This window comes from Equus przewalskii, chromosome 1 (assembly GCF_037783145.1).
Source record: "Equus przewalskii isolate Varuska chromosome 1, EquPr2, whole genome shotgun sequence".
Lineage (NCBI taxonomy): Eukaryota > Metazoa > Chordata > Mammalia > Perissodactyla > Equidae > Equus > Equus przewalskii.
In genome coordinates, this window is record NC_091831.1 from 124,855,200 (window position 1) to 124,882,229 (window position 27,030).

General features: G+C 42.1%; 1 protein-coding gene and 1 long non-coding RNA gene across 4 annotated transcripts; one reads left to right on the top strand and one right to left on the bottom strand.

The window, feature by feature from the left end:
- FEM1B (fem-1 homolog B) lies at positions 1-17,828 on the bottom strand. Of its 3 annotated transcripts, XM_070622663.1 has the most exons (4): positions 16,376-16,968; positions 14,979-15,137; positions 6,864-6,900; positions 1-6,229 (listed from the first exon to the last, which is right to left on the bottom strand). In XM_070622663.1, exons 3-4 carry the CDS (start codon positions 6,887-6,889, stop codon positions 4,594-4,596), a joined length of 1,662 nt encoding a protein of 553 aa, XP_070478764.1. In that variant the 5' UTR covers positions 6,890-6,900; positions 14,979-15,137; positions 16,376-16,968; the 3' UTR covers positions 1-4,593. The 3 variants fall into 3 exon arrangements, with proteins under 3 accessions (XP_070478764.1, XP_070478772.1, XP_008524310.1); XM_070622671.1 differs by lacking the exons at positions 14,979-15,137; positions 16,376-16,968 and adding an exon at positions 8,971-9,007; XM_008526088.2 differs by lacking the exons at positions 6,864-6,900; positions 14,979-15,137 and having other exon boundaries at positions 16,376-17,828.
- On the top strand, positions 17,022-26,437 carry LOC103554821 (uncharacterized). Its single transcript, XR_011540743.1, has 6 exons — positions 17,022-18,954; positions 19,850-19,914; positions 20,101-20,218; positions 24,699-24,847; positions 25,448-25,661; positions 25,896-26,437. It is a non-coding gene; the product is annotated as an uncharacterized lncRNA (long non-coding RNA).
- Positions 26,438-27,030: the final 593 nt, after the last annotated feature.

Here is a 27,030-nt window from a genome sequence, read left to right on the forward strand (position 1 = left end):
TAGTTTTTTTCAAACATTTACTGAACACAAACACCATTTTTTCCTTTTACACAGCAATATTGTTAGTTTCGAATTAGCTGGGCTATTAGGACTGTCAATTGCCACGAAATTAAAAATGATTCTACATGTCAAACTGAAGTAGAAAATGTCATGCAATATATAAATCACTAATAGACCTCTGGTGCAGTCAGCAAGTTTACTATGTTCATTAAAGTCACGTAAATGGTTTGACGAAAGTGCACACTAGAATGACATCACTGGCTTGTTATAAATCACAGTGAATTACTAGAATACAACAATGTAGTTCCTCTACATGGAGGATCGCAGGATGGGGTGAATATTATAAAGGATAGGATCTTTTCAACATGTTAGGCCACTCAGATTTTACTCCTCAACTATGTACCTCTGAAAAGACTGGTTAGCAAAGTTGAGGTTTTTCCCCTCATCTTTTCTCCTCTACCAATTACTAAGCAACAACAAAAAAAGCCATGCACAGATTTTACACACCTGATTGAAAAATAGATACAAACCCTTGTTCGCTTCACCACCCGGCAAAGCTTGCATCTTCGCTCCTTCATTTTTCTGATTAGGCCACTCTCACATGACTCGCCCCCAAATGAAAAGCTGCTAATAATTCAGCAATACTCACCCCTGCACACACATCAAGATACACTCCCCATAACCATCAAGTCCATATCCCTTCCCTACACATTAACACAAATGAGCACACGACAAACCAGGGACTAGAGACATTTACTTTACAGTTTTAAAAATTAATATATCTACCACTATTATCAGAATAGTAATTATTTCAGATCCCATATTTGGGGGAGGGGATGCTGTACAACTCATCCCATCTGAACATTTAGGCAAGTCTGCCAGAAATGTATGAGAAAGCCCTGCAATGTGCCATACCCGGTTAGAAGCTTTCTACTTTCCAGAGAGGGTGTCCAGAGCAGAGCTGTGCATTTTCAGAATAGGAATGAACACACAGCTTAAAATTTTATGGACTACTAACTTTTCATAGAGCAAAAGGCAGAGTTTCCTTTAACCCATTTTAATGTTATGGTATAGTCAGGGAGGAAAAGAGAATAGTTATTTGTACATTGATACATCTGATTAGCCTGGAAAGGAGCATTTAAGCTTTTTACAGAAAAGCTACCATAAAAAAACAAGTCCTTTATACTTTTATCCATTTAACTCACTAGTTCAATCACTGGCTGCTTCTCAAACCAGCAAACTGTAATTCAAGGTCCAGCAACTCACTCCTCACCCTGCCCCATTCCAAAAAAAAGCTTCTGCTTAAATAATCCAAAATGGTCTTATTCATAAAGTAGCTGCCTCAGCTGCAGTGGAGAGTGGTGACAGGGTGTTGTTCCCTTGAGATTTTCATTTTCAAAAACACTTGCCAAATGCAGAGCTGATACTTACGGAGCTGCTGCCCCAAAATCATATTTTACTTCAAACAATGCTATCATACCTACCTAAGTTTCTCATAATTACCAGTTATTAATCAACTATTATTATAATGAAATAAAGCCCTTCAAGTTCCCACAGCAAAGAACCTTAAGGTAGCTGGACTGCGGCCTACTAGAGCGATCCAGGGTAGATTGAAAAAAAGCAGGTTTTGTCCGAGTTCTTACGTCAAAAATTTCCCCCTCTCTTATCAATTGAGAGGATGGATTTGCTGCGCATTCCTTGAGTTAGTTACCTAAAGTCAAGAGTTCAATTTCATCAACTCTATTAAAACCATACACCACTTAAGTTTCACATGGTTTGCCCAGGCCATATTCATCCATCTGGGCCTTTAGTTCAACTAAATTTGACAATTACTGAGCAAGACAAGTTTTGATTGACTTCGTAACATTATCAAGGAAAACTTACAATCCAAAGCATAATTCTACCAATAATAAACATAAAACAACAAAAGTGGCTGGAAAAGGGAGACAGCCTAGAGTTCTCAGAGCTGAGATACAGAACTATCACCTTTCTTACCTATTTATTTTCCTTAAAAAAAACAAAAAACTTAAGCTTGGGAAGGGCTTGGCTGAACATATTTTAAAATAATTCTACCAAAAACAAATAAAAAAACAGGCATGTGGATCACTTGTTTCAAGAATGGTTTTATACAGGTGTTTCACAATACATATTCGGATTTATTTTACAAGACAAAACGAGATCCTTAGCAATATAACACACAATGAACTACTATACTACAGCAAAAAAACCCCAAAAACCTGTTACCATTAGCAGAGTTCATAGAGTTCATAGTTTATTCCACTATCTTCAAATTCTTTCTCCAGCTCTGTCAGCATTTCAATCAGCAGTTCTGTCTCCATCCCCCTTCTCAAAAACACTGTCACTGAATTTTGATATCTGAATATGTACATATAATCATTATCCTCATTTTATAAATAACATCTAAAATAGTGCCGGTCCTGGGTAGCCAAAGGGATGAAATGGGTTTTAAAACATGCAACATTATCTGGTATTTTAAGTTTTGGTGTTCAAAAATCATATTCATTAATAATGGAAGCAACTGAATCCCCAGTATCATAGCCATTCCTCAGACTCTCACATCAGCAGGCCTTGAAGTCTGAAAAATACAGGCTTTGATCTGAGCTGTGGAAAGGGCGTGATTCACTCACCTTGAGGACGAGCATTTTCTCTTTCAGGCCATGAGCTGCCAAGGGCAAGGTACAGTATTTCCTTGATTCACACCAGGAGGATCAAAGCCAGCAATTTCAAATTAGGGCTCATTCAAATACCTCCCTTTAAACCAACCTAAAAATGTTCCTTGTAAAAATCTCAGGTTAGGAAAACAAAAATATATTACCAGACAAAATTTACCATCAAAACATTCCTAACAAAAGCAAGAAGACACACAAAGTATAATACCTACAGTAGCTGTTAAAGAATCTTGCATTCTTGGGGGAAGAAGTTTTTAAAGTTCCTCCTTCCATTCCCTCCCACCCTTCAAAGTACTTCATTTTGTCGGGCATCGCTATTTTATTTAAGGCCCTAGGTGCTGATTTTGGCTTGGTCATTATGTTTTATACTGATCCAACTGCAACCTTTCTCTTATACTTCACAAAGCAATATCCATACATAAAGTGTTAACTGAAACCTTACAAGTTTTTTTTTAGTTTATATCTGATGTTACTACATCATTATAATGCTTTTCATTGAAGAAAAAAAAGCTGCAGGTCTTCACTTACAGTACCATGCACTATGAGTAGCTAAGGCATTCATTTGGCACTAGAGAGAAAAATACAGATATAGCTAATTTTACTTTATCATTTTTAACATCAATAGAAATGTGTGTACCCTTTACTTGAATTTCTGTGATGCTTAAAAGATAATCACAGAATGCTTTATCTGACAGTTAAAATATTGCCATTAAAACAAAACAAACATAAAGGCCTCTGTACAGCCTGTAGGAATAAGTGATATTTTCGTGGTTGAAAAATATGCAGCTCTCAGAAATACCTTTCAAAGTGGCATTGAGAATTATTTTCATCATCAAAAACATTTCATTTCCCATACCACACTAGTGATTTTTCTTATCACGAACTAAGAAAAGAAAGTGAAAAACATCCTGGTTCCTTTTCATCTGTCACTAACACCTTATTAGGGAGGCACAAATAATGACCTCTGGAAAAGTAGTTTCCAAATTTTAAGATACCACACAGAAGGAAAGGGAAACGAGAACAAAAATTAGAATGTATAACTATACTGTGACAATTTGTTTCCTAAGAAAACACAGCATTCATAATTTTCTGTGAGCTGACTCAAATGCAGACTGCTGCAATTTAGATAAATTACATTAAAACAGAGACTGCAAAGACTTTTAGCAGTCAAGCCTAACAGCAAATAGTCCATTGATATTCTCTGAAAAGTTGCTTTCAGACCATTACTATTGTGTATATACCACCCAGCATAATGCAACAATTTCAATGGATTTCACTTTATCAATTTGTGACTAGTATTAAATTAGCCCATTTTTCAGGTAAATCTGTAGCTCTATTTTTAAATCCTCCTGATGTCATAACGTGTGGCATCACTGCACATAAATAACGCAAGAGTGAACATGACCTGCAGCAGTTTGGCATGTGCAGAACACCCGGGGATCCCATTACTCTCAACGTCCCTTTTTAGTTGTTTTTCTTCACAAAATCCTCAAAACTGCTGCAAGGAGAACACGCTGCACGGAGAACACGCTGACACAGGCTTAAGAGAAATACTTTCGTAGGCAATTTTTTAAAACATTATTAACTTCAAATCATAAATGTCCCTGTTACATAAACAAAACATTTTATAAGCATTCCTCAAAAAAAAGAAAGGAAAATAGTTAAGGGACCAGTATCCGAACACCTTAGATTATAGTTACACCTAAACAATGTGGCTTTGTTTAAAGTGTATTTGAAATCAATTACCATATGAAGCAAGAAGACCAAATACAGAACTAAGGATGGGGAGGGAGGAAAGGTAGTGGAAAGAAAAGTAGAATTTATGAACACATAATTCTATTGTCTGTGATTAAAGTCCTTTACTTTTTAGCACCACATTAAACGATTTTACATATCCAGTCACTTAATGAAATCCAACAAACTCTTCAAGAGTTCTGGGGATCTGGTCTTGGTAGTTAATGTCATTAGCCCGAACTGCTCGGGCAGCCAGGCACTTGAGACTCATCTTCATTTGCGTTTTGAGTAGTATTTCAGATACCCCAGTTGTACTTTTGTCTAGCGGAGTCTTATTCTGTTTATTTGTCATGTCAGTGTGAGCGCCAGCTTCAACTAGGCTAATGATGATAGAGTGCAAGGTCAAAAAATCACTGATGGGCCTGTTGTACTGAACGATAATATGAAGGGCGCTGTTCCCCTCATTGTCCACAGCATTCACCTCAGCACCACAGTCCAGCAGGAGCTTTGTGACAAGCGCATTGGGAAAGCTGCAGACGTCATTGGTGTGGAAATCATCAACCGGGGTATTCGAGTTGACAGCTAGATGCAGCAAGGTGAAACCTTCACGAGTTCTGGGATCAAGGTGAATCAGGTTGTAGATCTGCTTGTTAATTTTGCACTGATCTTCTTCACTGCACTGTGTTTTGGTGGAGATGCACACTAAATACAAAAAGGTATAGAGATTACATTCATAATTGTCCATAGCATTGTGGACATCCGCATCTGGAATATTTTTTACTCTGTTCATACTTTGTTCTATTTCCAAAACACTGCATCTCAAAACACATTCTATGTCTGGGGCCTTCACGGTTTCATTCAAATGTATCATCTGTGAGAAAACTTGAGCAAATCGAAGAAGATCCTTGTGGGTATTCCTGTTACCTTTCTGTCTGAGGTGCAGGGCATGAAGCCACAACTTGATACACTGTTCGAATTCCATGTTATCCGCATAAACAGCTCCCCTGTAAATGATGGGATGGGAAACATCAATATTATCAGCACCCAAAATCCGTTCCCGAACTATAAGGCCTTCCATATGAAGAGCATCTCTGTCTTGCCGAATGGATTCCAGTTCCTGAGGATTTCTACATTCAGTTCTATTCCCATAAGCATGGATTGGTGGGAGTACCTCTTTCTCAAGAATGTTATCACCATCTTGAAACCTCTCCAACATGGCTAAATATAAATAGTGGTATGTCTTCATGATGTCATAGTTCTCACGGTCATTTGCAAAGGAGGCACCCAAGAGTTCCAAAGCTTCAATTCGACTTCTCCGGTCACAATCAGCGTGAGAGAGCAACAGTTCCACGACATCAGCTTTACAGCTTTCGGCAGCTACTTTTAATGGCGTCATCCCATGGCCGTTCACTACTATAGCAGCACGCCATTTTATCAGCTCTTTCACAATATCTATGTGCCCAGCTTCGGCTGCAAAGTGCAAGGCTGTGGCTCCACAATGTGCTTTAGCATTGGGATCGGCACGTTGTTCTAAAAGGTATCTGACCACGTCAGTGTGTCCCTTATATGCTGCAATCATTAGGCAGGTGTTGTCATACTTGTTGGCAATGCTGATGTTGGCGTTATTCTCAACCAAGTATTTCACAATGTCCAGTCTGCCATCAAAGCACGCTGCCCGCAGAGGGGTCGAGTTGGTTACTGTGGTGTGGTTCACGTTGGCTCCATGACTGACTAGAAGTTTAACAACTTCGAAATGTCCTGCTCCTGCTGCACACCAAAGAGCGGTGGCCCCATCAATGACATACCTATTCATGAAAGAACAAACAGTTAGAAAACGGAGGCCAGATGCCCTAACATAAGTTTAAAGAATGCATTCATTTGCACTAACCGAAATTTCAATCTATAGAACATAATAAAACATTAGTTTTGGTGAAAATAAAATCAGGCGATTTAAGTAAAGCACTTAGCATAGTATTTACACCTAGTATAAGTTCAATAAATGTTAGCTATTACTGTTATTAGTAAAGTATATAAACCCAAAGAAAGAACAAAGAATCACCGACTTTCTACTAGCAAATGAAAATAAATTTCAGAAACACACAGGAAATGTATGGAGGTTTGCAACTTCTTTACCACCAAGCTGATGCACTGGCTCTTAAGAGCAGAGCATGTTCCTCCTTCCCAGTACCCCCCAAGTACCACAGTTTCCCCCAATCCCTACACTGAAACTGTTAGAAACTGCTTTAGGAAGAAAAGTATTTAAGCAGATAGTTTTTCCCCAAGATTATCTAAGCTACTTAAGTATTATACTTACTCTACTACAGCAATCAGAATGACAAGATTACTTCTCCATACAATATGTATGGATCACATAAACATGATGCTGCGCAAAAGAAGGCCACCGAACACAGTACGCACTGTGTTACGACATTCACATACCCAGCTGTAGTGTCAGAAGTCAGCATACTGGTTACCTCTGGGGGGAGGCAGTGAATGGGAGGAAGCACAAAGGGGATTTTATTAAATAAATATGTTCACTTTGTGAAACTTTTATACACTTTTAATTAGTGCATTTTTCTCTACATATTATACTACAATTAAAAAGTTTTAAAAATATGCATGCGTATGTACCTATGTATATTGTGTATCTATGTGTGCCCCTCAATTAAACTATTGGGGGAAAAATACTATCAGGAGGAAACAATTAGCACTTTCCAAACACCAAGCAGGCATCTTCCCTGACCTTCAGTGTCTGACTGGACTTTGTGCCTTCATATCACCACTTGCCAAGTGAATGTCTGATATGTGCTAGGTTCTCTACTTACACAAAGTTAGACTCTTGCTAGGAGGCCAATCTTTCCCACATTTCCACTTCCGATTTTCCTTCAATTTCCAAACTTTTTATCCTATTACTGACCATCAGACCTAAAAAGTAGATTTTTGCTGGAGATACTTAGATCTACTGTGCTAGAACCACTAAAATAAGTCTACTTGGAAGTGTTAAGGAAAAAGACCAAAAGCAATATTCACCAGAACAATTAAGTATATATACCAAAAACCTCACTGGTGAGCTTCTGACTATACAACCTTATGTTATAACACAGGTCAGATTATATCTCCCATGAAGTGACAAAGAATACTATCCCTCTGGAATAACATAAATCTCAGAGTTTAACTCCATTTAACAACTCCATCTATCATTTCCGCTGTAACTAAAAGACCCACTTTATAATAATTCAAGCAATTACTTTTTTAGTTTCAAATAATGGCACAAAAACCTTCTCAGTAAGTTACTTATGAGGGTTCCCTAGGAGGAAGGGTGCAGGATTAACTGGGAAGAGGCCTAAAGTTACTGGAAATGTCCTATATCTTGCTCTGAATGTGGCTACACGGGTGGGTATTTAGGGAAAAAAGTCATCGAACTGCACACTTAAGATTTGTGCATTTTACTGTATGGAAGATATACCTCAAAAAAAATTAGAAGCCTTCTGAATTCTTTTTAAAATAATATTTTCTAAAATGCCATTTAACTGTTAGTTAATTTTTTTAAACTAAAGAATGAACCAAGAAAAGACATTACATCAGTGATATGTTTTGGTGTTTGCCAACTGTGTCTGAGGCAAACAATTCAGTGTAATTAAAATTCACTTATTACATTTTTATTGTCAGGATTATACACAAAGTTCAAAAACCTTTTCTTTCACTGTCAAAAAAAATACTATTTACAACAGCATTAGAAAGTATCAATATCTAGTAACAAATCTAATGAAAAATGTACAAGATCTCTACATTAAAAACTACAAAACACGGGGCTGGCCCCGTGGCCGAGTGGTTAAGTTTGCGCGCTCCGCTGCAGGCGGTCCAGTGTTTCGTTGGTTCGAATCCTGGGCGCGGACATGACACTGCTCATCAAACCACGCTGAGGCAGAGTCCCACATACCACAACTAGAAGGACCCACAACGAAGAATATACAACTATGTACTGGAGGGGCTTTGGGGAGAAAAAGGAAAAAAATAAAATCTTTAAAAAAAAAAAAAAAAACTACAAAACACTCCTGAGATAAATTAAAGAAGACCTAAATAAATGGGGAAATATTCCATGTTCATAGTTAGAAGACTAGACAGTGTTAGGATATCAATTCTCCCTCAAAATGATCTATAGATTCAATGCAATTCAAATCAAAACCCCAGCAGATGTGTGTGCACACATACGTGCTCATGTGCATCCACACACGTGTAGAAATTGAGAAGCCAACTCTAAAACATATATAAAAATGCAAAGGACCCAGACCAACCAAGATAACCTTGAAAGAAAAAAAAAGTTGGGGGACAAACTACAGTAATTAAGATAGTGTGTCACTGGCACAAGGATAGACAAATATATCAATAGAACAAAATAAACTCTAGAAATAGCATCACACATACAGAGTCATTTGATTTATGACAAAAGCTTCAGTGAAACTCAGGTAGAAAGTATGATCTTTTTAATAATTGGTGCTGAAGCAACTAGATATCTGTATGGAAAAAAATTAAGCTTGACTCTTACCTCACACTATGCACAAAAATTAGAGAAGGAGCAGACCTGTAATATGAAAAGCAAAACAATAAAAGCTTCAAAATAAAACAGACTATCTTCATCATGACCTTGGGCTGATAACGATTTCTTAAATAAAATGCAAAAAAAGTACTAACTATAAAAGAAAAAAATTGATTTATTAGATTTCATTAAAATTAAGAACTAAGCCAGCCCTGATGGCCTAGTGGTTAAAGTTCAACGCACTCCACTTCAGCAGCCTGGGTTCAGTTCCCAGGCGCAGAACCACAGCACTCATCTGTCAGTAGCCATGCTGTGGCAGTGGCTCATATAGAAGAACTAGAAGAACGTACAACTAGAATATACAACTATGTGCTGGGGCTTTGGGGAAAGAGAAAAAAAAGAGAGGAAGTTTGGCAACAGATGTTAGCTCAAGGCAAATCTCTCCCAGCAAATAAAAAACAAAAAATAAATTAAGAACTTCTATTCATCAAAAGACATTGTGAAGAAAGTGAATAGGCAATCCACTCACTGGGAGAAGACAGATGTATACCACAAATCAATAAGAAAACGGCCAACAATCCAATTTAAAAGTGAATGAAAAGAATGAACAAGTATACTTCACAAAAGAAGATATTCAAATGACCAAAAACCTATGAAAAGATGTTCAAGATAATTACTCACCAGGGAAATGCAAATTAAAACCAAGAGTTATCAATGTTCACCCACCAGAAGAGCTAAAATTAGTAAAACTGACACAACAATACTATGTGTTGGTCAGTATGTGGAGCAACTCAAATTCTCACTACCGGGAGAAATTGCTGGTAGGGACGTAATTTGGTTCGACCACTTTGGAAAAGCTGTCCATTAATAACTACGAAAGTTAAATGTACACCAACTCTACGACCCAGGAATTCCACTCCTTGGTATATACCAAAGAGAAATGACTGCAAATGTCCACCAGAAGACATATATAAAAATGTTCATAGTAGCTTTATTCATAATGGTCAAACACTGGAAACAACTAAAATACCCATCAACAGGATAAACCACCACATACTCATACAAGGGTTTACTACAAAGCATTAACAAAAAAAAAAATGAGGAATAAACTACTGATACATGCAACTATGTGGGTGAATCTCATAGATACTGTTAAGCAAAAAATGCCAGAGGGCCAGCCCCGGTGGCCTAGTGGTTAAGTCTGGTGCGTTCCACTTTGGCAGCCTGGAGTTCGGTTCCCAGACGCAGAAATACACCACTTTGTTAGCAGCCATGCTGTCCTGGCAGCCCACATACTAAAAAAGAGAGGAAGATTAGCAAGGATGTTAGCTCAGGGTGACTCTTCCTCAGCCAAAAAAATAAAGAAATACAAAGGCCAGACAGAAAAGAGTGTACTACACAATTCCATTTATAGTAGATTCAAGTATAGGCAAAACTAATCTATGGTGACAGAAGTCAGTATAATCATTACTTCTGGGAGGGGAAAAAAGGGGAACTGACTGAGAAAGGGCACAAGGAAAACTTTTAGAGTGACAAAAATGTTCTGCATATTCATTGGCCAGCTCAGTGGCACAGTGATTAAGTTCAGTGCACTCCACTTCAGGAGTTCGGGATTCACAGGTTCGGATCCCGGGCGCAGACATACACCACTCATCAAGCCATGCTGTGGGGGCATCCCACATACAAAAAATAGAGGAGGACTGGCACAAATGTTACGTCAGGGCCAATCTTCCTCACCAAAACAAAAAACAAAAAAACACACAAAAAATGTTCATATTGACCTACAAGGTAATTACATGAATGCAAACATATTAAAATTTTATCACACTGTACACCTAAGTTTTATACACCTTACTAGATGTATATCTTAGCTAAAAATAGGTATAATTCAAAACAAAAACAAAAAAGCACAAATCAATTTAAAGAAAAACAGCTTAAATGAACACAAATAGCTAAAAAATACTTTCCCTGTGCCAAGCACTGTATTAAGTCCTGAATATGCAATATATCTCACTTCATTCTCACAATAACCTTCTCCCAATAACTCAGTGAGGTAGATACTATTATTATGCCCATTTTACAGATATATAACTAAAGGTTTACAGGAGATTACAAACACAAAAGCACTTTAGAAACTAAAAAATGTATCAAATGTAATGAAACATAGTACATGTCATTATTCAAACATTTGTTTCAACTTAAAAAGCATTTCCTCAAACTGATTATTACTATAATCTATCAAAAAAGTAATACATCTTTAATATATAGTTACATTTGCATAGTCACAATGTTTCCTTACACTGTGTGTGTGTGTATGAGAGAGAGAGAGAGAGAGAGAGGAAAATTGGCTCTGAGCTAACATCTGTTGCCAATCTTCCTCTTTTTTTTTCCCCTCCCCAAAGCCCAGGACATAGTTGTATGTCCTAGTTGTAAGTCCTTCTAGTTCTTCTACGTGGGACGCTGCCACAGCATGGCTGGATAAGCGGTGTGTAGGTCCACACCCAGGATCCAAACCCGTGAACCCCAGGCCACTGAAGCAGAGTGCGTGAACTTAACGACTCCACCACGGCTGTGGCCCCCTTTGCACTCTCTAAAAATATAAAATTATTGTATGCCAGTAACATGGACCTAAACTATCTAAAACTCATGAAATGTTACATTAAAATAGGCATTCACATACATTAACTCTCACAATAACTGTACAAGATTAATATGACTCCCATTTTAAAGATGAAAAAAAGACAAAAAGTGATTAAAATATTTTTCTGACCTCAAACTTCCCAGAATTAATGATGTAAAAATTAAATTACAAGAATATATTTCACTGGGTTTTTATAATAGTTTTAATACTTTTCCTAGTATAACCTAGTAATTTCGATTTTTCCATATAGTGATGTGACAGGAGTCTCAAAAAAGTTGCAATCATCTATTTCTATTGATGCAGTCAAAATTTTTAAACAGTTTATGACAACAAAATTCACTGCAGAATGTATTATAAAATGATTAGTCCTTCAGATAAACATTAGCCTTAGTAAATTTTGATTTCTACATCTAAACAAAAATACTAAAGATTAAATTACAATCCTAACATCAACGACATTCCTTTGTTCATAAAATTCAGCTATAAGCGTATACGGCCTCAAAACAAAATACCAAATACATTTATAACAGAAAATAAAAATATAATAAAATTAATGCAATATTTACTTAGTGCCATGGAAGAAGCACTACAAAACAATGGTCCTTCTAGAATCAGTCCAAAATTACAACATATAATAATATATTTCATCTTGGGGCCGGCCCCATGGCCGAGTGATTAAGTTCGCCCGCTCTGCTTCAGCGGCCCAGGGTTTCACCGGTTCGGATCCTGGGCACAGACATGGCACCACTCATCAGGCCATGCTGAGGTGGCATTCCACATGCCACAACTAGAATGACCCACAACTAAAAATATACAACTATGTACCGGGGGGCTTTGGGGAAAAAAAGGAAAAATAAAATCCTTAAAAAAAAAAAAATAATAATAATAATATATTTCATCTTAAACATCAAGAAACTACAATACGATAGTCACCTTTTCAAACATTTTACAATAAAAGATAATTTATGGTCATAAAACTAAGCTCATCTATTTCCTGGTTCAATTTGAAATAACAATGTCTGGTTCAAGCATTTGAAATGGAAATAAAAATTCATTAAACACAAATGATCAGCACTTTATTTTAACCAAAGTCCTTAAAATTATTTATTAGATCAAATGTCGTTCCTTGAAATATATACTAGCAATGACTTTTTAAATGAAGTCAGTTGATGATGTGCCCCTCAGGTCTTTCCTCTACCTGGACATGGATTAAAACTATTAGTACGAGCACTGACTTTAAAAACACTCAACAAAAAGCCTCATAATTCCCAGAGGTCCTGTTCCCCTTTCCATCCACGTCAGTAAACCTCTTCCAGGACAGGGGTTCCCCACAAACTCTGGCACAAAGCAGTCAGGCCCTCAGAACTCAGGCCAGCACAATATCCCATGGCCACACGACACCTCCCCTTTGTTCTGTTCCATTTCTACAACATTCTTAACAGCTTCCCATTCTCTAACCAAAGGTTCTTCTTTCATTCCCAACATGTAACTTTTCTTCTTGTCCACTCATCTATGTCAATTTTGGTCTTCATATATTAAGCCATAAGAAAAATAATCTCAAATGTTACTCCTAAAAGTATGAACAAGGACTCAAATATCAGCTTGGGCCTTAATCTAGGTGAGTGGCCCCTTCCCCCTTGAGGCTCTGTTATGAATCCACTTTAGTTTCCTAAGGTATCATAGAAGTTTTTAGGCAAAACAGACTTTTAAAAAAATTTTCAGGGGCTGGCCCCGTGGCCGAGCGGTTAAGTTCGCGCGCTCCGCTGCAGGCGGCCCAGTGTTTCGTTGGTTCGAATCCTGGGCGCGGACATGGCACTGCACATCAAACCAGGCTGAGGCAGCGTCCCACATGCCACAACTAGAAGGACCCACAATGAAGAATATACAACTATGTACCGGGGAGCTTTGGGGAGAAAAAGGAAAAAATAAAATCTTAAAAAAAAAAAAAATTTTTCAAGTTATTTATTTTAATGTTTCTCTCACACACACAGACACACAAAACGTACCATATCAAACCCATAATTATACAGATACTGTCGCTTAGGATGAAGGTAAGAAGTGAGTCTTTGTTAAAAAGATACAAGGAAAATACCAGGACAGGTGGTGAACAATTTGGCAAAAAATTGTGAAGATGGTACACAAGTGACTAAAAATCAGGAAACATTAATCTCCCTCAGCACACACAGAGAACCTGTTAGTCCCCACCTGGCCATGGGTCTCAAGTGCCAATGGAATCTAAAGGGGGCCTGGCTAACTACTTCTCAAAAGCCAGCCCCCATGGGGTGAATGAGCTTCTGACTGTTACTGTTAACACCTCACTCAGGCTAACATTTTCACAACGTCTGGAATGAGAGCAAAGTGAAATCATGACATTTGCAAATAACACTCTCCTTATCTAGTTCTGAAATGCCAAAATGACTGGGATAAACTGCAAAATAATCTCACAGAGTGGTGTGAATGGCAGAAAGGTGGCCGTGAACTTCAATTCTTCTCCTGTTAATTAATCGGTAAGCTCCTCAAAAGGAGAAACCTTATATTTTTTCTATATCCTCCACAGAACGTGGCACAGGGCTAGGCCCATAGTAAGCATTTAATAAATAAAATAAATACTAAACTACTATTATACAGCAGCTAATAAATTCATAATTGTCATAATCCATAAACAAGTAAGATAAAGTTAAGAAGGCTTAGCGGAAATCACGAACGATACAAGTGTTTGCAATTACAGTCTCACCAGTCTGACTCGGTATTTTACACCAGGATCATCAAAATGTGGCCTCCACCCCTCTCCAGTTCCCACACTCTCTCTCTCAATTTCCCCGGCTGGGATCGCTTCCTGCAACTGCCCTGAAAGACTCCCCGAAGGTTCTCCATGCTGCTGCCCCTCTTCTTCACCTCCTTTAAGACCCAGCTCAAACACCACCTCACCTGGGAAGCCTTCCCTGATCCCCCGGGGAAAGCTCAGCACTTCCTCTTCCTGTCCTGCCTCAGTAATCCAAAGGATTTCTATAATCCTAAATGCCCTGGCATCTGCAATTGCTCATTTCTGTATCTACATCTCTGTCTCCCCACTAGACTGTCTTCTTCCCTCCACAGTGGGGACAGTACGTTGTTCATCTCTGCATACCCAATCCCTACCACAGAGCCGGGCACACAGTAGGAGTTCAGTAAGTGCTTGCTTGCTTACTGAACCCCTAAATTCACTGGCCAATGCAGAGTACTGGGCAAGGTAAAGCACTATACAGGCTCAATGCTACATTCCTAGTCATTTCAGGGTCTTTTAACTGCCACCTCAAAATACCTTCTCTTTGATGGTCAAGACAGAGAGCAATAAGTAAAGCCTTCTCAAACGCTTTAGGAAACTATTTTTTCTCACCACTATTCTCCTCTCATCCAAACAGGCCTCAGCAAGCTCCTTAGCAGCAGTGTTCCCAGGTGTTAGAGCAGAAGTTCATATCCTGGGCCTATACAACTGGCATGGTGCTGGAAGCTCAGGGGCCATTCCACTTCACCCCTCTTCTAGGAACAGGAAAGGCTGTGGGAATGCAGGGAGTTACAGAAAGGACACAGAAGCCAGGAAAGGAAAGCAAACATGAATCAGGTTGCCATCTTTGGTCAACATGAAAAAGACCATCATTTCCTTAATATCTAGAGGAGTGGTACCAAAGATTAATCACCACCTGTGGGCTGTCATTTCAGTAAAATGTAGTACTCTAAAATATTTTCCTCTCACCTAAAACAGAAGAAAAAGCTTTTATTATTTAACCCCCAAAAAAAGAATCAACCAACATTCAACAATGCCCTAGTCATCTTCAAGAAGTGCTTTTTCAATCATGTTTTAACCAAGCAGCACTCAATCACCAAAACTAAAGATATATATCTTTATGCTTGGACCACATCTACCTCAAAAGAAGAAAATGCTAGAATAGCTTATGTACTGGCACAAGTCAACAAAAACAAATGCAATCAATGAAGTTTCTAATCTGTAAAACACTTTATAATCATCCAGTACAGAAAAGAGGGTAAGGTCAAACCTGACAATTCTGTGTCAACATTATCATACCCAAAAATATGCACAATTGAACCCCAAGGGCAAGTTTTAACTATCACAATATGAATTTTTTAACTCATCACCTCGAACAACAGTAAATTACCAAGCTTGCCCACAACATCACTGGATAACATGTAACTTAACAAAAACATCATCTCTTGCACCAGGTCCAGTGCCACTTTTACAGCCAGCATATCCACCTCGAGCAACGTGGAAGAGTCAGAATCATGTCTCGGGAATCACACCTGACAATCCCTCAAGAGGCTGGAGCTGCTGCTGGTTCTTGAGGCTTAATTTGACACTGATGGGGTAAGAATTGGGTGACCAAATAACTTATTCAACAGAGGTCTTCAATGTTAATTGCTGACCTCGTTAATTTCTGTTCTCGGTTACAACCGTAGAACTTATAAAGGTAAGACCTGGAAAGGCAGCCACCTCCTGCTTGTTCACAGACTATCTAGTAGAGAAGAACACCTACTAGATATCAAGACAGAGGGTGTGGCTATTTACCTAGAGAAGGAATAAGGGGTAGGGGCCGATGAGGAAGAGCAGTAAAACACAGGAGTAATGCCCCTGGAAGATGAAGTGGGCATTAATGGGGCAGGAGGAGGTACAAAAAGGCTGAAATGATACCTCTACGAAGAGAAAGTGAAGGAGAGGAGCACCCGTGGGGGGCGGGGAGGCCGCGGGTCGGCGAGGGGGCTGAGTTGAGAGGTACCTACCCGTCGAAGCGGACGGTGCCCGTCTGCTGAGTCTGCACCCGGTAATGTTCTAACAGCAGGCGCACCACCTTGGCGTGCCCGTTGCGGGCTGCGATGATGAGGGGCGTGGAGCGCTGCCCTCCCTGCTGGCTGACATAGCCGAGCAGGTAGCGGATGTCGCTTTCAGACCGGTTGAGAAGCAAGGCGGCCAGAGTCAGCACCTTGCCCTCGCTGGCCGCCTTGTACACATAGCCAGCCAGGCCCTCCATGGCCGCCGCCAACTCCAACACCCGTTTGGTCGCCACCGCTGCTGCTGCCTTGCGCCCCCGGAGGCCGCGTTCGCCAGCGCTTCAAACCTGGGCCCTTACAGCCCATTCAACAGGGCGCCGCCGCCGCGCCCAGGCAGCAGCGCGGCCGGGGACGGCGGAGACGCGGAGGCGGCCGAATGCTGCCGGGGGCACGTCTGCGACCCAGCCCGGGCAGGCAGGAGGCGGTCAGGGCCGCCCCCACGGCCACAGGCGCCGGCCCTGGGCCGAAGGGCTCTCCATGGCGGCCGCGGTCCCGGGCCTCTGGCCGGACCCCTCCTTCCTGCGGGCTGCGACAGGCGCGTGCCCGAGCTACGGGTCGCCGGCGAGGTCCCAAGAGAGGCGCGCGCGCCCCGGATGGCGAATGGTGGGCGCGTCTCAGGCGGCTGGGCCCGCCCGGCCCGAGGCCTGGAACTGCCTCCGCCCCCGCCTCCGCCTCCGCCTCCGCTCTCCGTCCTCCCTAGCTAGAGAAAACAGGTCGGCCCTGGCCCGCCGGAGCTCAGAAGCGCCAGACGCCGTCGATGGCCTCGGAGCCCACGCCTGGGGCCCCCGGAGCGATGCGGAACGCTCCCGCGGCGGCAGCCCGCGAACTCGGGGCGGGGAGAAGGAGAGCCTCGGCAGACGGAGCCGGGAGGGGGCGGGGGCGAGCGGGAGGGACGGTTAAGTGGGTGTCTCCTCCAAAGCCGACCGGCCGGCAGACGAGGCCGTGGTGAAGAAAGGTTCTGCTGCTGCGCGACGTGGGCCCGTCCCGGATTCGGGCCTGAGTGTCCTCGTTGCCCTTGACGCCTGGAGCCTCCTGCTTCCCCGACACGGCCCTGGGGGGTCCCTAGCCAGGGAAGGGGACAGAGTGAGGGCGCTGAACCGATAGTACTGATGGGCCGGGGGGCCCGCCCCGTTTTCCGGTGGACAGCTCGGGACCCCGCTCTGCCCCTGATTGGGGGCCTGAGGGGGCGTTGCGCGCACCCGGCGGGGCCTGTTTTAGGAAAAGGGCGGCGTCTCTGAGCCCCTGGTGTGGGAGGACTTGAGGGCGGCCCCAGTCTCTGAGAAGGGCCTGGAAGACCGCCCGTCCTGCCTGGAGGGGCCTTCGGTGTGAGAAGGGCGGGGGGGCGAAGGAGCGAGGTGCCCTGGGAGGGAAGGCTCCCACCCTGAGCCCGACGGAAGCTCCTCTCGCGCCTCGCAGCACGGCCAGGATTTGAAGAGGCCATTTCCCCCGCGGACGCTGGAGGTCCGCCACGTGCCGGGCTCTTGGCGCTGGGGTGCCGCGATGGCGCAGACAGACACCCTGCCCTCCCTTCAGGGCTTGTATTGTTGCGGGAAGACAGGCAGTAAACAAGTCAACAAATGATACACAGGACTGGTGGAGTTAGTGTCGTTCCCATTTGCCATGAGGCAAACGGAATAGAGTTATGGTGGGAGTCGCTCATGTAGTTTGGGCCGTCAGACGAGACCTCCAAGGCGGGTGAGCAGAGCAGAGGGTCTTCCAGGCCGAGGGAACCGCTAGGAGCAAAGGTGACTGTGGCTGCAGCCGCGTGGGCCGCGGGAGGAAGTCAGCAGGGCCGGGTCCTGCTGGGCCCCGTGACCCGTGGTAAAGTGTTTGAATTCCACTCTCAAGTGTGATGGGGGCGTTTGAAGAGTTTTCAACAGGAAAGTGACAAGATACAATTTCTGTGTTTAAAAACATCACTCTGGCTGTTGTGTGGAGAATAAACTCTAGGAGCGAAGAGTGCAAGCAGGGAGGCCATTCAGGAGGAGAGGTCTTGGACTGGGATGGCAGGAGTGGAGGTGATGACGCTCCGGGGCAGTCACAAAATGTACCGGCTCAATATGGAAGCTGCTTCTCCCTCCTCCGCCCTCCCACAAAGGGCAACATCTACCACAGGGAAAGAACAAATGCGTTTATGTGGTTCCGATGGACCAGGTCGGGCTTTCACATCAGTTTTTTTATTTGAACCCCACCGTTCCAATCCTAATTGGCGAAGGCCCCACCTCGGTTGCAGAGCTGTTGGTGGTGGTTTGCGCCGCTTCTTGAATTCTCTCCTCCGTCCTTCAGCACAACTTAACCTAGGGCAGATCCCTACACGAACATTTTCCTGCCTTGCCATATTAAACAAAACCAACACTGGAAATGAAGGCTGAAGATGAGGTTCCACTGGTAGAGTCTCTGACACAGCTGGTGGAAAAGAGGCGGGAACTGGGTGGTTTCATTCTGGGGCTTCAGGTTTAGAAGAAAATCCACTTCTTGACTGGCTGACCCGGGCTTTTTGGCCTCTGGGGAGTTGGCAGTGACACCTTCAGGTGTGTGACCTGGGGGCTCCCTTCCACCTGATTTCCTTCCCTGGCTCTGTAGGGCAACCAGGCTCTTCCACACGTTCTCTCTCTCTCTCTCTCTCCCACCACCCCAGCCCCCCGGCCTTCTGGCCTGCATCATTCTTTTTCCACCGGACTTTTTGAGGACAGTGACCCAGACACAGTCAGGAGGCTTGGGCTGCTCTTTTCTTCCATATATATCACAGTTGCCTCGTACAGGGTTCTGGGCTCCCTTGGTTGCTCAGTGGCCATTGGCTGACTGGACACTATTTGGTTGCCTCTAGTTACCTGGGCTTGAAGTGTGACGTTTCTGTGGTCAGGTTGCGCAAATCTGCAGAAAGGACGTATAAACAGGAAAAGGCTACTTTCCCAAAGGCTGGAGCCCAGAAATAGTTCCTTGTGCTTCAGACCTATTCCCCACCCCCTTGACAGAAAGCTACAGAGCAAATAAACCAGAGTAAAATAAAACTGCAAGTAGTTACATCCTGATGGAGATTGATTTGCTGACGACAACAAACTGCAGCCTTCTGCCTGGACAAAAGCAGAACCAACCTCCAGTCCTTTGCTTCCTGGGGATTGGGAGGTGGCCTCCGAGGAGAATTAGCTATACCTTCCATGGAGCATTGCTTTTTCTAAGCAAGCCTTACAGCTCTGAGTCAATGGAGTTTTCAGATTTTGTATAAAGTACATGCAAAATGTCATTTTTCAACACCAGTAAAGATATTTGTTTTAATCCTATAACCCTCCCACATACTTTAATGGAAAAGGATGACCCTTAGTGTTGAACAGATCTGGGCTGGACTGCCTTTGATATGGGCTAGCTGTGGCCCTTGGGCAAGTATCTTCATCTGTACAATGGAGTTAATAAATACTTTCTTTGCAGGACTGGCGTAATGGTGACATGCAAGCTCCTTCTCTCAGCCTGTTGCTGTGAAGGAGTGCCTGTCGGTAACGTATTAGTTTCCCTTCTCCCTAGCTCCCACCCAACAGTCATCCTTCTGTTAACCATTATTATTGAACCATTTTTTTAATTTTATTTATGAACCGTTTTATTATTAACCATTATTGAACATGTTAACATCCATTAACCTATTCAAGAAAGGACCTCCCACCCATTCTCCACTTTACCTTCAGGAATGTGTCTGCTTCTGAGAAGGGAGAGTAAATCCATGGTAGGCAAGCAGCTGAGGAGGCTAATTAACAAGAGTTCACAAATTCCAACAGAGCTACAGAAGGAACATGCCAGAAAGCAGTGAGTGTGATAGCCAAGAAACCACTGATGACCGGTCTGCATTTGCCCAGTTTCAGAGGATTCGTGGCCCATTGGCCTTTATCTCCTCTGCCTCCCACTCTTTGCTTTTCCCTGAAAAGTAAATCTAATAATTGTTGAAAACAAAACCTAGGGTGGAGGAGGGGGGCAGCCAGTCTGTGTTGTTTTGCACACCACTTTACCCCTGCCAGATCTAGGTTTACCTGAAAGCAGATTGAAGTGGACGTGTGTTCTAAGCCCATTCCTCCCTGAAGCATGATGCCAATCAGGGACCCTGGGATTATAATAAGAGAAATAACAATAGCTAGCTCTCTTGTATTGAGTGCTTACTGTGTGCCAGACATTAGAGTAATAAACACTTTACACAGATTAGCATATTAAATTTGCACAAACCTCTGAAGGACATACCATTATTATCATTCACATTCTTCAGATGAGGAAACTGAGATAGAGATGTTGTGTGGCCTGCCCATGGCCTCATAACCAGGGCGTGGTAGAAAGTCTGGATTTGAACTCAGGCTGTCTCACCCCCACCCTGCTACCAGCCTTCGGTGCCTCCCTATATCCCCTAGGAGTGGCCCCCACCCAGCCTGCTCTCTGCGGCCAGGATCATGGCTGTAGGACACCAAGGCTTTCTACAGTCCTGATCACTTCATCTGGGCCAAGGCGCCAATTAGCTAATCTGATCAGCCATCCTGTGGGGAGGCTAACGGGGGAGGGCTAGAGGAAACCCTCTCTACCACCACCCCACACACTCCCTGGAAGTTCCTCATTCCTCCCTAGGAACACGGGTCCAAATCCAAAGCAAATGCCATCTCATCCTAGAGATCTTCCTTGCTTTGGCTCTGAGCTGAATACCACTTTATCCCTCTCTGGGGACCCTTACCTCTTTCTGTAACAACTTGTGTCTGTACAGTACTTTATAGTCACAAAGCACTTTGCCAACCACCTAATCCAGCCCCCTCCTCCTGGCCTTCTCCACCACCTTCTATACCTGGGGTGGCACAGAGCATGGTGGCTCAGCGCCTGAGTCTGGAATCCACTCTGCCAGCATCCCCGCTCCACCACTTGCTAGCTGTGTGACAAGTTGTTTATTTAACTTCCCACATCTGTTTCCTTATTTGTGAAGTGGGGATAAAAAGGGGCTCAGAACAAGATGTGCCACTTGGCCACCTGGAATATTTTGAGCTAAAGGCAATCAAGACCCTGCAGGCTCAGGAAACTTTTACCTCTCCCTTAAAGAATTGAAAGTGGGGACCTTGCCCATAATAAGACGTTACCAGAAATAAATTTTTGTGATCTCTCTGTATGGCAAGGCAAACCTCTAATTGGTGAACATCTGTTCTTCCCATGAATTACCCTTCTCCCCTCTGAAGCCTCAGGCCCCTGTCCCACTCCTTGGCTCGAGGTGGCATAAATACCTCACTTTACCTTTCTGTCTCTGAACCTCTTGTGTATGTAGAATCTCTGACTCTGTCATGTATGTGGGGTTCCCATACATACAAAATTAATTAAATTTTATTTTATCCTATTAATCTGTTTCCTGTCAATTTAATTTTGAGGCCAGCCGGAAGAACCTAGAAGGGTAGAGGGAAATTTTCTTCCTCCCCTACAGTTGGCATAGTCAGTAAGACAAACTTCCCTGGCTGGACTTTTTGCCCTGCTAGACTCTGCAGCTGAGAGGTCCTGGGACATCTACAGGCTCTGGTAGAGGGAAAGAGTTCTTGCCCCATCAGACTCCCAGATTTCTGCCTGCTGCAAGGTCTATTGGGAGCAAAAGTGGGAAGAGTCTTTTTTTCTCTTTCTAAAATTTAGATTAGCAGGAGAAAATATTTGTGAAACTAGTTTCTTGAACTTAAGCAACTCTGGTGAACCTGGTGGAGTGCTCCTGATCCATTTCCTCCCAGAGATGGTCTGTGTTTTTCTCTATTGTGTCATTTGTCATAAGAAGGAAATTCCACAGGCAAAGTCAGCTCATGGGTATTGCCGTCTGGAAGGGTTTCCCTGCTGAGCTGTCTCATGGTATGAGGTTTTTCCTTCCCTCTTGTTATATGTCCTCAGAGCTTAGCTTTTTGACCAGTGAGAAAATCCAGAAGGTGCATTTACCGGGGTACATCTGGTGACCAGTCAAGCAGACTGGGGTTCTGGGACACTTTGTCTGGCTGTGTCAGCTCTCAGGGGAGTTTGTCATAAGGGGTCCTGTAAGGGTACCTTTGTCATCTCAGCCTTCGTTGCTTGTTAGTGCTGGAAAAACCCCATTCCAGAAGTGCCTGCCCAGTGTCACAAATTAGCGAGTTTGTGACTGGAGGCATTCCACATTCCTGCGGGAGACCAGAGACACCGTTCACCATCCTTACTGCCTGTGCAGCAAAGGCCTTTGCTTTCTTAGACTATTTTTGGGAGTGAACTTTCTGGATTTTGTAAGAGCTGCTTCTTTTGCCCTCTCTTTTGGGGATGCCTCTTATGTCCATGGTTAAGCCATGAAAGGCTTATTGGTTTGAGTTGCTATTAAGATCCTACTGGTCATTGGCCAGATGATGGGTCCTTTGACTTGGAAAAGCTTCTAAATTGGAAAAAGTATTTAGACAGCTCCCTTATTGGTACAAAGGCTAGCCATTAAGACTCCCTTATAAGATGAAAAGAAAGAAATTAGAACAAAAATCAAAGTCTACTCAGACCCCTTCCTATTTGCCTTCAGACATTGCAGTTATTGTAAAACTCAGGAAATTGGAGGTACAATTCTCCAGCACTTAAAAAGAAAAGGGAAGAAATTAATATGTAGCAGCTAGACTTAGGGACTCTCTAACCAAATGAGAGAACAGAAAAATTTGACTTAAAGCAAAAATCCAGTGTAAAATCCTCTCCTTAAGATCTGGCCCCATCCACCTGTTTTAGCTTCCCTTTTGCCACCAGATTTACAGAGAGCACTCCAGCCTACTCTCTAAGAGTATACAGGTGACTCACGTAAATGCTCACGACCAGAAAATGAATTTCGCAGAAGCACCTGGAAAAGGCGGTAGGACTTGCTTTGCTGGACTCTGGAATAAGGCTCTGCCAGCTTCAGGTCTTCCTGTGCAGTGTCTATTGTGGCTGTGTCCTAGACGCCCACACAAGGAATTCGTGTCCCTGGGACCACAGATCTTTTGAATTATAAAGCCTTTCTTTCGTCCATTTTCAGAAGATCCTAACAAATGTAGAAGAGAATTAGAAAGATCAATAGCCATTCTGTAGTGCCCAGTCAAGAGAGGAAAATAATATTTCATGTTGTCCCTTCCTTTCCAAAGCTAGACCCATTGGTTACTGACCCTTTCTCTCCCAGGGATCGCTATTGCCTTCTTGCTCGTCTCATTTTGTGTCCTAAGGGCTTGGCTTGGCTTTCTGCCTGCCTAGGACACGCGGGCTGTCAGTTCTTTCTTTTGGCTGTCTTTGGGAGTGACTCTGGATCTTGAGAAGGTATTAACCTTTGAGAACACCTCTTGGGTTCATGGAGTTGTTTAACATTGCCAGAAATATTTACTGTGTACCCCAGCTGAAAACTGGCAAGATATTTAGAAGGATTTTGTTTTTAGTAGCTTTATGGTCAAATTAGAAGCTGATATTCAGAGCCTGACAGGAATTTTTTAAAGGCCTTCTTCCCTAAGTTAAAATGAAACTATGTACCCAGAGGGAAAGAGGCAAATTAGGGATGATGTGGTTGGACAAGTAGATAAATCTATGATGTCATGGAAGTTATAACCCAATTTCTGAGGAATTGAGAGCAACTGTCCTTATCTTACAAAATCTTTGCAAAACTGGAAATAAGCTCTAGAGGCAGTTCAGATTCTACCCATTTCCTTTCACCAATCCCAAAAACCTCCCCTATTTACCTCAAAAGGCTTGTAACCTCTCTGGGAACTTATCTCAACCATCCCCAATTCCTAAGACTGAGGGGAAAAAGGAAAAGGAAGCAAATGGCTATAGAAGCACTTCTGCCCTAAATCTAGCATCAGAAGTTTCTTCTCCACAAGTATCAGTAGAAAAAAATGCTTTAGCCATCTAAGCAGGTAAACTTAGTTTATTCTATCTGCCAGAAACACAGTTTGGTTTCAACTGTTCTTTTATAAATAGCGAGTTTTGCATTACTATACCGATCTCATGGCTAAAATTTTTAAATGAAAACTATTTAAGGTCTCTGCTTGCATCTGCCTATGTATCTATGTATGTCTATGGATGTATATTATATATTTGTGATATTTTTCTACTTCTGGGTGGTATAATTTCTAAAAGAGTTCTATTTAATTGGCTTAAAAATAAATAAGCACCATATAAATTGAGTATACTTTCAAAAATATAATAGAAATTAACACAAATGAATTTCAGGATCAGATGATCTAGGAAAATATTCACTAATATTTATAGACACTAATTTGTTTGCTGTCTTTACAGTTATCAGCATTAAACAAAAAGCTTTTGTTCTACCTAGGTTTACTCAAAGTCAAACAAATTCCTGTTATCTCTGTTACAAAATTTGGCAGCAAAAAAATTGATGGCTGACTTTGTCTAATGTCTCATGAAGTTTTGGAAGGTACTCTAAACCTAAATAATTATTGGGAACAAGTAAACAAAATAGATGTAAGTAAAATAAAAAGGGTTTTAGGTGAAGTTTTTAACAATAATTGTGTGTTATGGTATATGTACTTAAAAATAGCTTCCAAAATCTTTTTGGTAATTTGAAACCCTAGAGTTTTGCTAAGTTAAATGATGGGAATTCAGCGAAGATCTAGATCGTCTCCAAATAAGATAAAATACTAAAACGTTAATTGCTAAATAAGTCTAAGTTTACCTACTTTTGACCTCTTATTACAGGGAAAATGAAGTTAAATTTGGGTCTGTTAGTAAAGATGTCTTGTGCTTTATTGAAAAGATTGTACTATGAAGAAGCATATGTTTCTAGAAATTATTAAATGAATTCATAAATTTGCCAATCTAAAGAATGCCGGTACAGCAGACAGTTCACAATTGCTAACGTCTTAGTTTTTACTAGAAATTAAGGTTTCTGAGGGTTAAAAAATTCTAATTAATATATGTAATTAAAACTACTAAAATAATAAGGGAAATATCTTAGTATAAAATGTGTAGTTAGTAAAAAAGAGAGAGAAAAATATTGTTTCAGTAGAAATTATAATACACTCTTGTGGATATTAGATTCTAGCTCTCCTAATTGTCTTTGAGGTTTTGTTTTCCACCTGTAAACTGGACTGGATCCTGAATTCTTCTAGTTTCCTCCAATACCTGGCTACAACCCTCCAAACTAACATGATCTGATTTTCTCCTCCCTTTTGACTTGGAATCACTGACAACTAAAACTGCCGTTTTTCCTGAAGCCCTGCAAATTAAAGCTGAACAACTTGATATGAATCACAGAGAAATCACCGCAATGGCTTAGGTATGGATGATCTTTATCCCTGTTGCCACATGGGCCACACAGAAAGATCACCAGAGACACTCAAACTGCAAACTAGGAAAATCTGTCAGATTGCCGCTGCCTGCCCTCACTCCATCTGAAGATGCTTCAAGCCAGACATCTAGAAATCTCCTTGACTGGCTACCTTCAGAACTCAGAAACTGGGATTATAGTCTGCTCCAATCATTAACCATTGTCTTTCTTTTGTTTCCACAGAAATGCCTCTTATTAAATACTTGATTGCTTGCACCACAGACCTAACTTTGGGAGCCCACGTGCATCACTGCCTCCTGAAATTGGACACACTGCTTAATTGCACAGACCTATTCTCTGACCCAAGAGACTGGCTCAGTGAGATGGAGCACTCCACCAACCCAACTTCTGGACTGGAAACTCCGCATGAAGCTCAAATGCGGAACTGAAGGGCTTCCGAAGAGGCCTCCGCAAGACGTGCCGCTTTGACATCTGGAATATTTTGAGCTGAAGTCAATCAAGACCCTGCAGGCTCAGGAAACTTTAAGGCTTATTACCAGAAACCAGTTCTTACGATCCATCTGTATGGCAGGGCAAACCTCTAATTTGAGAACATCTGCTCTTCTAATCATCCCATGAATACCCTCCTCCCCCTTGAAGCCCCAGGTCCCTGTCCCATTGGCTCAAGAAGACATGAGTACCTCGCTTTACCTTTCTGTCTCTGAACTTCTCATGTATGTGGAGTTCCCATGTGTACAAAGTTAATTAAATCTGATTTTCTCCTATTAATCTGTCAATTTAATTCTTAGAACAGCCAGAAGAACCTAGAAGAGTAAAGGAAAATTTCTTCATCCCCCACAATAATAATAGTGCCTCCTCCTATCTGGTTGTTGTGAGGGTTGAATGAGTTAAACACACAGCCACATGCACATACAGACACACACACACACATACGCAGAGCAAGCGAACTCAGTGGTGCCTCTCGTCATCATTATCTCACTGGATCTTCCTCCAAACCCTGTGGGAATAAACAAAGCAAGTCAGTTCTTGTCATCAGTAAAAATGAATTTAAACCAGATCGTCTCTAAGCTCTCTTCCAGCACCATCAAGCTCTGATTCTGCCATGAATCACATGTATTTATGGACACGTCTTAGCTCTTCAATGCTGTAGCAACCTCCTAAAGGCCCAGCCCTTAACAGAGGGCCTTGGACACAGTAGGCTGTCCTGCCAGGTTCGATGTTAGCCTGTAACAATAGTCCCGGCCTCATCTAGGCATTGGGATGAGCAAATGAGAAATTCCTGTATGGCATTTGGCATGGTGCCTGGCACTAAGTAAGCTCCTAATAAATCATAGTCGCTGTTGCTGCCCCATCTTAC

Excerpts from the sequence above, each read along its gene's own strand:
- FEM1B (XM_008526088.2), bottom strand. The coding sequence starts at position 16,623 with ATGGAGGGCCTGGCTGGCTATGTGTACAAGGCGGCCAGCGAGGGCAAG. Across the intron at positions 6,230-16,375 it reads GGCACCGTCCGCTTCGACGG|GTATGTCATTGATGGGGCCA; the intron begins GTAGGTACCTCT and ends TTTCATGAATAG.